Below are 14,589 nucleotides of genomic sequence, written 5' to 3' on the forward strand. Positions count from 1 at the left end.
ATTCTTCCATCTTAATTGACCTTTTTGATATTTGTTCTTTATTTGTATTATTTAAAACATAATTGGAATGCATGAAACGAAGATTCCATATTTCTTTAACTCTGCGTATAACCTTATGTAAGTTTGATTCATTTGTTTGACCAAAAATATTTTTTTCACTTGCCATATCAATAACTAATTAAATAAATCTTAATAATTACACAAGACGATAGTTTATTTTTCACGGGAAAAAACGAAGTGAACTGAAATGTCGATAAAATCAACATTTACATCTAATTGTCAAGGAAACTTAATTGTAAAAATTCATTAAAAAAATGTATAAGCCAATTATAAATAAATTAAGTATATACAATACTTATTTATTTTAATTGTATTATTGGTCAAAGACTACAATATTTTAAGAATTTATTACAGAGAATTATCAAAAAAAAAATATATTGATATATATTTTAAAGATATTTTGAAGAAAAACCTTTTATATTTGTTTGTTTATTTATTACATTAGTTTACAAATGATAGAGATTTTTTTTATAAAAGTTCAAGTGGAATAAATTTGATATCGGTTAACAGAATATTTATGCATATAAAATTTAATCTGTATGAAATAAAATATCAACGTTTGGATTTATTCTCTTGCAACTATTAAAAATTTTGCCCATGTGAAATTGCTATTTCCATTTAGTTATTAACAAAAAACATCATGCCATGCGATTATAATCAACATAAAAATTTATTAAGTTGAATATATAATATAGTTTAACAATTTAATTAATAATTTAATTAATGACATAATAATTCTGATAAAAGAAAATAACAGGAGATTTGAATTAATTTTAACGATTTTAACAAATCGAAAATAACTTTAGGGTTTAACTACCTTATAGGTTTAATTATTATTTGCATTTTTAATCTTATTATTATTTTTTTTTTTTTTGACAATAACGGCTATCTTTGTAACTTCAATATATATCAAGAAAATGACAAGTTATCCAAGAAAATCAAGGAAATTTTAGAGAAATATTAAGATACAGAGCCCAAGGAAATGACCGTTTAAAATCATTTTTGGAAGCTGAAGAAAGAATAAAATATACATGTGAAACACTTCAAAATGAAATAATTGAATCCTGTAATAAAATTATTTTAAATAAAATCGTAACAAACATAAATGCCCAAAGATGTTTCAAAATACTTGCTGATGAAACGGCCGACATTGGTGGAAGCGAACAAGTAACTTTGTGTGTTCGATATTTAGATGTTGAAAATATGATTACCAAGGAAGAATTCTTCAGTTTGTGCCTACAACAGATACTACTGGAAAAGGTTTATATATTATTATTCAAAGTTTACATTCATTTGGTGTAGAAACAAAATACCTTAGAGGACAGTGTTATGATGGATGTGCTTCTATGTCTGGTCAATTTAACGGAGCTCAATCTCTTATTCACCAAAGTTATCCGCTTGCGACGTTTGTTCATTGTGCTGTTCATGTTTTAAACCTTGCTATTTCTTATTCATCTTCTATACAAGAAACACGAAATTGATTAGGAACAACATCTAAAGTTAGAGATTTTTTCATATACCCAAAGCGAAAAGATGTGTTGATAAGTCAAATCGAAGAAAGTCAAAAATGTATAACTAAAAAATCATTAAAAAATTATATGCGGCTAAATGAGTTGAACGTTTTTATGCTGTCAATGATTTTCTTGAGCTTTTTGTATACCTAATTGAATCGTTATTTATAATCTCGAAGTGGAATGACACTGAAACATCATCAAAAGCAAGTAATTTACGAACATCAATACTGAAAGGAGATTTTATTATTTGTTTACTTATTATAAATAAAGTATTTAGTTATGAGTTACTTTGTTTAAAACAACTTCAAAGAAATTAGCAGGTACACAGCATTGTTATTATCAATGGTAGTAAGGCACATTGTTGTGAGTTTATAAATACACTAACTGACAATACAGAAAGTATATCTATGATAGTCATAATTGATAATAAACAATCCGTGACTGCGACATTGATATCATATAAACCATTTAGCTACCTGTATTTGTAATCATATCATCATGTGTATTATACATGTATATTAACTCAAAAATTTGAAACTTTAAATGTTTATATCTAATAAACTAATAAAGTTATATTAAAAATTCAAATGCCATTTACTATTTAATTAAAAATCCAAACATTTTATTATATTCAAAATATGTGTTCCCATTTAAAAGACAAAAAGACAAAGTTGACACCCTTACAAGGCATAAGGGATGAACATAAAAAGTTTTAAATAGTTAATAATTTAAGAATAATGTGTAACTAAAGAAAACCAAAAATAATGTTTAAATTATATTTATTCTACAAGTAAATGAGTGGGTTATGATAAAAAAATCAGTCTGTATACTGTAATATAGTTTATCATTTGTAAAGCTGGAAGTAAAACATTTTTGTAATGTTTCGTTTAATTGTAATTTCCTGATCTATTATTACTAGACCAGGAATTAAATATTTATAAACATTTTTGAAAACGATAGTATTATTAATTTTGCAAAAAGAAGAAAAACAAAATATTTTAGTATATAAGACGAAATGGAATGAATCGTAGAGGAGAGAGGACCTCAGGAGCACCGAAGGTAATCTCTTTTCGCGCGGTACGTTTATGACATTCAGTTTTCATTTTGTGTATTGTTTTATTGTGTTTTTAGTGTATAATTATTTTGTATGCTTTGCATTGTTTAATTATATCTATAATAAATACATTTGAGTTATTATTAAACTTTTATTACTTTAAGTTAAGACACTAGGGTTGTTTCTTTTAAGATAAAACAGTACCAAAATTTAAATTTCAAATTATTTGTCAATTCCTAAAATAGTAATTAGAAAAATAGTAAGTTTTTTTTATGTCAGTAAACATTTCTATAATTTTCGTTTGTGAGGTTCATTAAAAGTTGGACACCACCCGAGAAATCATTCAAAATACGCCACTGATTGATGTTTATAATTAAAGTATTAAACAGTAAGAAAGAATTTAATGTCATTTTAGCTTTGATGCGTACCTGAAAAACTATTGGTTTTTATTTGTGCTATTATTATTTATTGTATAAACTATACACCGTTACTCAACTCCTAGACCGATTTTAATAAACAATACGTCTCACAAAACGTATCTAATTGAAATTATCAACGTCATAATTTAAAAAATTCTATTTAACTCCTGTAATAAAAGGAAATTTTTATAATAAAAATTTCTTATAACCAACCTCAAATTAAATTTAACATAATGTACTTTAAGACGAAATATGTAAAACTATGCGAAATTTTGATTTCCACGATTTGGCTGATTCAGATGTGTTGTGAATAGCAACGAAATATCAACATCATTCAAAACTAATTTATATTTAAGGTTTTTTTGTGTACTATACAATTAAAAGAAAATACACGTTCCGACGACTTCTGTATCATATTTATATTACAATAATTGTTCAGGGGACATTTGAATGAATAGGTACCACGTGAAAAATATTAGTTATAATATTAATAATTATTCAGGATGAATAAAATTTTGTCTGATTAACGAAAAACGGTAAAAAATTATGATAAAATAAATATTACAACAAACATAATGTTTGACGATAATATTTACAAAATTTTTGAACAAAAAGATAGAAAACGTTTGTCAACAATACAATATAAGTTGTAATTTATTCTTATAAAAGTACTGTTACTTTATAAAAAAATATTTCTTTTTGTTTATTGTTTATGTAATTTTTTTAATTCATTATTTTACATTATTGTACATCATTATTATAAATTTAATACATATACAACATTAGGGTCGAAAATTATTGGGTTGCGGAGGGTAATACAACCAACTGTAAAAACTATTTAAATAAATATAGTATGCAATTTAGATTCAATTTAAATTGCTTATAATCAAAATAAAGTATTACATAAATGTAATAAATTTAATTTATACGATGAGTAGTAAATCAGTAAATTTGAGTATAACACTCCCTAAAAATTGATATTTTAAATTTCAATATACATAATGATTAATTTATATATTAAAAATAATAATTTTTAATGTTTTGGCTTATTCAAGTAGAATTTATTTCTTGATTTAATCAAGAAATAAATTAATTTTCATTGATTTTGGTTAAATATTTTATACCATATACCTTATAAAGTTATCAACTTTAATTTTTTTTATTGGTAACATACATGTTTTATTGGATCCAAAACATCCAGCAACATAGTTAAAGATAAACATTGCAAAATTCTGTTTGGAAATAAAAAGATAGTATAGAGGTGGAAAATATATATGGAAGAATTATATGAGAGAAAAGAGGAGATCGAAAATGAAGAGGAATATATAGAAAATCAAATAGATGTAAAAGAAGATAGAAAAGGACCCGAAATACTAATAAGTGAATTCGAGATGTCTTTAGGAGAACTGAGTGACAACAAAGAAACAGGAATTGACGACATCTCGGCTAAACTACTGAAAAATATAGGAGAAAAGACAAAACATCAATTGTTTAAAATCATTAAAGATAACTATAACAGTGGAAATCTACCATTGGATTTTGTCAAATGTAGAACTATAACAATTCCGAAGAAAAGCAATGCAACGGAATGTAGAAACATTATAGCACAGTTTATATTTATGAAAGAACGAGAAACAAGAAAAGCGATATTAGCACTGAGACAGATCCTTGACAGATGAATTACACTGAATAGAAATACTATAGCAACATTCATAGATCTAGAGAAGGCTTTCGATAAAGTGGATTGGCAAATCTTATTCAAGATATTAAGAGAAAAAGGAATTGTTTGCAAAGATAGACGGCTCATCTTCAACTTATATAAAGATCAAACAACAGAAATTAATGTATATGGATCGGTAAAAGAAGCAAGAAAAAGGAGAGGAATGAGACAAGGATGCCCCTTATCTATCCAATATTTTCGTTGAAATGAGAATAGATATAATGAAAACCAAGACCAATAAAGTGAAATTAAATAGTCAACATATACACTATATTCGCTTTGCGGATGACATTGTTATCTTAACAGAGTCTGAACATGACATGAATATGCTTCATGCTATTAAAAAACATGCTATTAAGTGCATTTGATAAATTTAAAAAGAAAATAAATTCCATGAAAACCAAAACAATGCTTATAAACAAGATGCACTTAGATCTAAATCTTAATATACAAATAAACAATACACAATTATAACTGATGAAGATGATTCAATCAAGAAAAATAAAGTTAATCGGACACATCATCCAGCACAATGACTTGATAATCAACATCTTCGAAGAAAAAATAACTGTGAAAAAACCATGACGACGCCCAAGGGAACAATATTTTAAAAATATTCTGAAACTGTTCATAAACTGTATGTCATTTGTTTCATTGAAGAATCTGGTGTCAAACAGAGAAGAGTGGCTTCAATGAAAAGGCATTGCTTTTATTAGATGATAATTATGATGTTACCATTAAAAAAATTAAGTTGGTGCCTTATAAGAAATAAGGGATATATTTTTAAAATATTTAACCCTTAAATGTATATAGTGGAATCGTGTAACTTTCAATAATATTGTAATAACTCGTCGTTAATTTTTCCTAGATGATTATATTATTATTATAATATTTTCGATAAATTTTAAATTATAATAAGTCTATAAAATTAAAACTACGTAATGTTATTGGCTAAAATAGCATTTGTTAATAACACATTTTGTCATGTAAACAAAACATTTATTGTTAGAAACTTAATAATTGACAGTATATTTTTTTATGATAAAATATTAGTGGCCTAATAAATATATTGACAATACAGATATTATTTTTTAGGAAATTTACATGAGTTATATTTGCAAATAATCACGAAATAAAAATAGATTGCATATGTGATTCTAGTGGATAACTAAAATATCTATTAACTTATTCTTGCCGCTTGGGTAAACATTGTATATTAAAAAAAAATATTATAAATATGAAAATTTTTTTTTTTGAAAATATATAATTATGTTTATAAAATAATATTTGTAGTATTAAAGAGTAAATAAAATTTTTTTAAAAATTCGCTGTTTAAATAATTTTATGATTAATTATTAAATATGTTATTTAATCTATTAAATATAAATTAGGGTGTCCTTTATTTTTACAATTTTAGAAATTTGTTAGACTCACTCACTAAAGTAATATACAGGGTGTTCAGTAAATCAGGAAACGGGTTTCTATTGTTCTCATTGTTACAAACAATGAGAACAATAGAAACCCGTTTCCTGACTTAGTGAACACCCTGTATATACATATGAAAAAGAACTACAAAAAATTTCAAATCAATTAGATAAGTTAAACCCTTGCCGACTTCAGGTTAAAAATCGACCAAAGGTATAATTTTTTTCAAGTAACTTAGGTAAATTAGGACACTCATAAAAAGAATATTGAATCTAAATTATAAATCTAACTATTTTGTATAAATTAAATTTTCACATTTTTCATTGAAACCCATTATTTTCTCAGAAAAATTACAAATTACAAATTATTTGGTGAAATTGTCGAAATTATTGTATATTTACAAATATTTCATCTGACAAATCATTAGCCATACGACCTAATGTTTCTTAAAAATAAGATATTTTAATAATAAGATAATAATAATATTTCTAAAAATAAAAATAATAAGTAAAATATTATTGAAATTGTTATATTATCATAGCTGAAATAGTTCGTCAGATTTCTACTTAATATATGAGGTTTATTGCTTAATAAAATAATATTAAATTTGTTAGCTTAACATTTAAATATATTCATTTCTCAATATTATTATGCAAAATTTAAAAAAAACTATTACATGAAATAAAAAATGATAAGTACAAAATAATTTGGAAATAAAACTGGTAATAAAACAAGTTTATTAATTTACAAAATTATCAGTAAGTTAATTTGAAAAATGAATAAATTTAAAAAATGTATAATGCTCCACACAGCTAAAACACATGGTGCATGGTTTTATAAGGGTGTATTTATAATTTTTTATCTGAGTTACCATATAAAAATATTATAAATAGCTCGATCGTTTCTTTATAATCGTTTTAAAATGATTTGCAACAATTCCCAAGGAAACTCGAAATATCATTCCGATCATTTTTAAGTGTAGAGCAATACTCGAGTTCATCTATTCCACAAGTAGTATTGGTAACAACAATGTTATTTAAATTTTTTAAATATGAGAATATCAGGGCATGAAATTACCTGAGGAAGTTTTGTTTTGAAAATACTGTGTGGAGGTAGTTCATAGGCGGTGACTGCATGATAATTACAAATAATCTTTCTCTAGTTTTTGTTCTAGTAAAACACGCACTTTTTAAACATTCCATATTAGATGCGATAGTGTCGTAGATTAAAGCTTGAACAATATTTTTTAATAAGCCCCAACTATCTAACGCTCAGAAAACAGCGTTAGTTCATTTATATTCCGTTGTCTTTTCCAGTTTCGGTAACTGATAGTAAATCTAAATTTTTACTAGTTACCAAAATTGGTAACTCATCTATTCCAGAGTCTCTTACATTTAAAGTTGGTAAAATCTTTCAATTCCAATGCACAGTGGCATATGTAGAAGGACAATTCTGAAAATTTTTTTTTTATTAAATTAGATTGTTCAATTTGCATAGCATCTTATACTTATTTTAAAAATAAGTACACTTTTTCTGACTGGCATCTTAACTTTAAAAAGCTATAACTCCTTGAAAATCTATTAATATAACTTTTTTTGTTACTTTAATTAATATGTAAAGCGAATTATAAATTTATACTAATATTTACTGATATGTATTTGAAATTAAGAACATTTTATAAAATAAGGGTAGGCTAACACTGATAATGGATTGAGAAACCTCATTTTTCCGTTAGTTTACTTTAAAATATGCACTAAATATGTGTATTTTTAATAAAATACGTATTTAAAATTAACATTATTTTATTTTAATTTTTTGTATGTTAATAATTTCAATTTTATAATGTACTCAAAATAAACTACTTTTTATTAACACAATATTCGGAAAACTATGAAATCATATGTACAATAATATCTATTTTGATAATGAAATTATTACTACTATATTATTAAATTACTTCCAATCATTATTTAATGACGCAATAATTAATCAAAAATAATATTTATGGAAATTTGCAAATTTTTTATTTTGGAGATAAACATTTTATGGATACTGTTTTTTTTTAACTTAAGTTAAATTTTAGGCAGAGTTCACATCTTAGAGCACAATATTTTTCTACAAATCAATAAATCAGGGTCTTGGTTAAAAAGTCAACTAGCCCATTTACTACAAAAGATCATATTTTTAATAATTGTCTTTGACGAAAATTAAGTATACACAATAAGGATTTTGAATTATTGCATTTGTAATTGCACTTATTTTAATAAAATTGAATAAATCATATAAACACAATCGAAAGTTACAAATCAGTATATTTTTTATTTTATTTATTTAATCGAAAATATTATTCATAACTAAATTAATCATATTCAGAAAACAATGTAAAACTTAAAATTGGGAAAATTTAATCACATTAAACTTTAATTAAATTTCTTAAAGAAATAATTCACTATACAAATTTGAAATACTCTTTAATATATTGCGACTAATTAGTAAAAAGATCATAGTTTAGTATTAATTACTTTAAAAGTTATAATTTAATTAGAAAAAAAAGTCAAATTCGTCATCTTGTTCCACGCCTAGGAATGATGGCATAAGAGAGAGTGGGAGTTTGACCGCCTAATAGGTAATGCCAATCATATTAATATTTAGCATTTGAATTAACTTTATAAAATATTGTCAAGACTAAAATTTTAAAACCCATTCAAAGCTTAAAAACATCATAAAATATAATAGTTTTTCAATTTATTAGAAAAAATGTTTAATTAAAAATTTACGAAAAATTTCAAGATAGCCATAGATTTTAAGGGAAAATTTAACAAAAAAATATTTTATTAGTGTTCAGTAGTAAATTTCCTACAACATTTTAAAGATTAAAGAAGCATAGTTTTCGTGACAAACTCTTATTTTCGCTCCTAAATAAAAATACATGAAAAATATAAACATTGTACATAGATATCTTTATGATTTTAAAAGTCTTTTCATAGAAAATTCCGTTAAAAAATTATACATTTGTTATCTTCAAAAAAACGTTGAAAATTTTCTGTCATGATAATATTTATACTAAGTGTAATAGGGTTGAATTGTGAAAAAATAAACTACGAGCGGCTTTATGAAATAAAAAATGCTATATTCTAATAAAATCTGGAATAACTACTCTGATCATTAAATTTATTTTTAAGAATAATGAATTCTAGTTTTACAAGTTTAACCACAATAAATTAAGTATTTAATTGAAAATTTCAAAATCAAATAATAAATACAAATAATCCAACTCTTCATCTCAATAAATATTAATAATATGCGCAGCGTAGCACTGAATACACAAATTTGTTGACTCATTGCATACTTTTTTTTCTTATCACATAAAAAAAAGTTTTAACCAATACGTAAAAATTTAAATAAGAATTGTAAACTATATTAAATTAAATAGTTTATATAAGGTAGAATATTCCTAATCGCCCCCTAAGATCCGGCCCATTTGCATTTTGAAAGTACAAAGTACTTTCAAAAAATAAAGTTAAAAATAAAATAAAGTAAAATGCTTTTAATGTGTCAAATACCGTCAAAAAGGTTTTGAACTATTCACTAGGTCTCCGATTTATATGCAATTATACACTTTTTCAATTACTAGAATAAATTCTTTGACAATATCCATTAAAAACTTCTGAAAAATTTGAAATTTCTAGAAAACTTTCTGTCAAGTGGATAAAATTTCTTAAGGAAGCCAAAAGACACTTGTGTCCTAAATGCATGAAATTTAAATAAATTTTTACAAAAAATTGAATAACTTTTGTATCAAGTCAAGCATAACTATATTTAGGCATAATCTGCAACAATTTTCTGCTAATTAATTCGGAATATAGTAAAATCTCATATGTTGACAGATATGAAACTTTTTTCAATTTACTGTATGAGTTTGTAATTAAAATAGTCTGTAGATTATACCTAAATATACTGACACAAACTTAAAAAAAAAAATTGTCCTATAAGCTATAATAGCCTTGTAACCTTAGATTCTATAAGAATTTAAGCATAATTTATTTTTCTCTCCTTTCAATAACGTCATACTTAAAATTTTTTTTTTTTTCAGGAGAGTGATTTTAAAATTTAAAACTTCATTGGAATGATTAAAAATAAATAATTTAATAGGATCATAAGAAACTAAACATTGATTTTTAGCAGGTGCAGAACCGAATCAAAAAAACCGGTTTTGAAGACAAAATATTTTCTTTAATATCAGAAGTTTCGAGTCAGTTTTTTTCATTGATAACATAATACACTTTAATTCTAAATCAAACGGGTGACAGAATTACACAGATAATAGGGTTCATCAACGATATATTTTTGGATATCGATATCGTACTGAATTTCAACAATATTTTATTGCAATATTGAAAAAAACTTACTCTCGATATTGTATGAAAAAATTAATCGATATCGAAAAAAAAATTATATTTAAAATTTAATTTAATATTTAAACATTTTCACCATTTTTTTTATTTTTTTATATTTTTAAGGACACCATTAAGTTACCATTGTTGTAAAAATCAGACTATGGTATACCAACCGTATCAGATAATGATATTAATACAAAAAAAATATAGATAATAGCTATATCTCATAACGATAATCAAATATTTACGAATTACTTTTTATTATAAAGAAATAATTTTTTTTTTATACAAAATTTTATTCGTTATTTATATTAAATGAATGAAACTATTCTTTATAAAATAATAGGATAATTTTATTGTTTTGGTTTTTAAATAATAATAATAAAGATTATAAATGCTGTTAACATTTTTTTATTGTTTTCCATAACTGAAAACAACTTATCTTCTTTTCAACAATAAAAATGAAACTTTTACAGAATAAATCATCATCATCTTCATCACTATCATCTAATAGGGATTTTTTTTTAGGCTCAACTATTTTATTTTATATTTCAGAGTGACTTTCAACCAGTTGTTGCTGTATATCTTCTAATTTTGAAATTTATTTTTCTAATTCTCCTCATACATTAATTTGTTCGTGTTTTGTTAAAAATAGAAATAACAACAATGTCATAATAAAAAACCTAATCTAAGAATCAATAAATATCATTTTTCGTTTTATCTCCATTCTATATTTCATATTATATTTTGATATAAAAAATATGAATAATATTATCACAAACTGTTCTGTTTAATATCAAATAATATATATTTTATAACAAAGTGGCGAAAATTCAAACAGTTTTTTTTATTAAATTTTTTTTTTCGATTATTGCAATATTTCAAAATTAATCGATATCGTGGGAAAAATGAAAAAAGTCGGCAATAACGAATTGAAATATCAATATCGTTGACGAACCCTAACAAATAATATACTAAATGATTCATCATGCACTGCTTCAAGATAAACATATTATATATTTATACAATATTTTTAACTCAATACGGTTGTTGTTCGATAAGTTATCATCGTATATTGTTTACAATAAAATTGATTGTGACATAGATTTACGTAAATATGTATAAATTACTTGTAGTAAACATAAATACTACAGTACTATTCGCGTATGTATAAAAAATATTTGTAAATTTAATTTTTCAACTTCAAAAAAAATTTTTTGGGGTTGAATCCCCAAACCCCATAAATAGGGCCTAGTTGTACATCACTTTGGTTGTAGTATTCATAAAAATAATTTTTTATCAGTCACTTGAGTAATTCATTTGATAAGAATTGACCATAAATACTGTGTCAGCATTTTTAATTGAAGAAGTTTTATATAAAATGTATGCCATATTTTGCAAATTGTATAATTACAAGTATACAAATTATTCTGAAGTTTAACTTATTCACATCAAGGTATTTTATGAAGGTGATGTTAGTCACCATCAGATATCATCTATACTTGTTCCAACTATGCCGCATCTCTTAGTGCTCAATTTTTTTATCCACACAACTGAACATGTTTTTTTTATTTTTTTAAATGATATTATGGTAAATTTTTTGTTTTATGAAAACCCGTTTTGGACTTGTATTAACTTAAGTTTTCAAAAACTAATTCTGGTATCTTTTACATTTTTTTCAAAACTAAAATTTTAATTTTTATAGTAACAACATATACCTAAGTTGTTATTTTATTAAGGTACTGGTACCTGATTTCTAGGTATAACGATTTTTGGGTTATATTACTATTTTGGGACGTGTTGATAATAAGGGATCTAAAACGTCATATATCAAAATACGATATTTTTGAAAGGAGTGAACTATATTACGTTTATCTTATAAACTCTTGTAGCTAAAAAGTTTGCAAATCGTGGCATTATGGAGTAGTTTTTAGGGTGGTGGCCCTCTTTCACATTTTAAGGAGTCAAAAGTAGTTATTGACTAGGCCACATATAATAATTAAAAAAAAATTTTTTTGTCACTCTAATGAACATGAAAACGAGTGAATTTGTTCTACTAATTTTTAAGAAAAATTATTGTTCTAGTAACTAAAATCTAGTGGGTCATTTTACTTAACTTATTTAGTTTTACAATTTTGTCGAATGATAAAAATTATAATTAATGTTTTATAATAAGCTAAACATATTGATATCCTGGAGCATTGAGATTTTTGTATATTATTATAAAAAAAAAATAGTGCATGTGCATAAATATATATGGCTATAATGAATGATTTAATTTATTTGAAAATATATTGTTGCAACAAATCATTCATCGTCCCAACCTATTGCTGGAGAATTACACTCCGGACATGCAGATGAATTTCTTACATTAAGTGAACATTCATAACAAAATAAATGATCGCAACTATGAGATACTCTGTTGGTAGCTCGTTTTCCGCAACTTGGACATCCTTGACTATTGTTGCCTACAATTAAAAATTATTTTAACTATTAATAATATGATCCCAAGTAGTTGGGATTAAGGCGAGGAAGAAGATGAAGAAGATTTATAATATGATTAACCAAATACATAATCAAAAAATAAAATAGTTTAAATAATTTTAAAGATAAAAATTTAATATGTTATTTAACTGTTACCAAACAAATAATACTGACTATTAATATTGTTTCTATGCTTATAATCTTCTAGAATTAAGTCTGAAAAATTTGATTGAAAATTAATACATTATTATAGTTTAAAAACTATTTTTAGAATTTTTTTACGTAGGTTAATTAATAGTAAAATTGTTCATGACTTAAAACATTTAATTTATCACTCACTAGTTTCATCTTGACTCAAACCAATATCTAAATAAGAAATACAAGATAAATGTATATATTTTTAACACGCTTATATTAGTTTCACATGTATGTTGTTTGTATGTTGTTTGTATGTTGTAAGTTTGTAACTCCACGCGGCACGTGTTATTATGTCGCGTATCCCGTCGTCTATGACCTTGAGACTAGACCGTCGTAACGCATTCACCCCACCCCGCTCACCAGTCGGCAACTACACTATTTTTTTTCTGTATAATTTTGAGTATTTGACTGACCAACACCGCGCGTTATACGCCGCGGTGCAAAGTCCAGCAAGTGCCGCACGGCCGACGACGTACCGCCGCTAATGATACCGTAGTATTCTTCCTGTTGTCAAAGTGGCAACGTCAATAAACCGATCTCCACTCACGCACCGTCGCCATCAACGCTGCTAACCTTTTGACGCCCGAGGATCACGCCGGACATCGCGTCGTCGACGCCAACGAAAGTGCCACGATATTATGCGAAGATTATATATTCTTACCATCGCCGCTAATATTAATATATATATACATATATATATTATTATTTATATATACGTATATGTTAATATTCATTTATATATCCCTACAGCCGACGCCGCTGCCGCCATATATGCCTCGCGCCCCGCCCGCCAACAAAACACAGCTATACCTCGTGCATGATACGTTTACGTACTTAAGTCGCTTTACATGTATATATATATATATTTTAATTACTATTAAAACTTATATATTAATACGCTTTATTCTCATTAAGAGATATATAGGGTATTTATTCCGATTACAAAGGATGATTCCCGTATCGTCATTTTACGTCACTACCTCCACGTTGCGCGTCTGCTGCTTTCCTTGGATGTGGTAGCTGTTTCTCAGACTACCTCTCCGGAATCGAACCCTGATTCCCCTTTACCCGTTACAACCATGATATTGATAGTAACTACTAGAGTAACATGTAACTAAAAAGTGAAAAATAAATATAGTTTAAAAAAACTAAAAAACACGCTTTTAAAGAACATCGAACTAAAAAGTTAAAAATAATTTTTAAAATAAGCATAAAACAATAATGAACGAAATGTACTAGTATTATTGTGATAAAAGCGTGGGTGCTTTGTGCTATATTTTTCGTATATTGAGCGCCCGACGCTTTTATCACAATAATA

At 25.3% G+C, this 14,589-nt stretch overlaps 1 protein-coding gene across 1 annotated transcript in view; it reads right to left on the minus strand.

Annotated features, from left to right (window-relative positions):
• Positions 1-12,780: 12,780 nt before the first annotated feature.
• The window catches only part of LOC126906022 (uncharacterized), a 21,375-nt gene continuing 19,566 nt past the window's right edge, over positions 12,781-14,589 (minus strand). The window contains exons 15-17 of the mRNA XM_050686245.1: positions 13,413-13,439; positions 13,248-13,289; positions 12,781-13,057 (exon numbers count right to left, since the gene is read on the minus strand). Coding sequence (XP_050542202.1) covers positions 12,897-13,057; positions 13,248-13,289; positions 13,413-13,439 — 230 coding nt within the window. The 3' untranslated portion in view covers positions 12,781-12,896. The remainder of the gene's footprint in view (positions 13,058-13,247; positions 13,290-13,412; positions 13,440-14,589) is intronic.

Source organism: Daktulosphaira vitifoliae, unplaced genomic scaffold, assembly GCF_025091365.1.
Source record: "Daktulosphaira vitifoliae isolate Bord-2020 unplaced genomic scaffold, ASM2509136v1 Scaffold_1, whole genome shotgun sequence".
Classification (NCBI taxonomy): Eukaryota; Metazoa; Arthropoda; class Insecta; order Hemiptera; family Phylloxeridae; genus Daktulosphaira; species Daktulosphaira vitifoliae.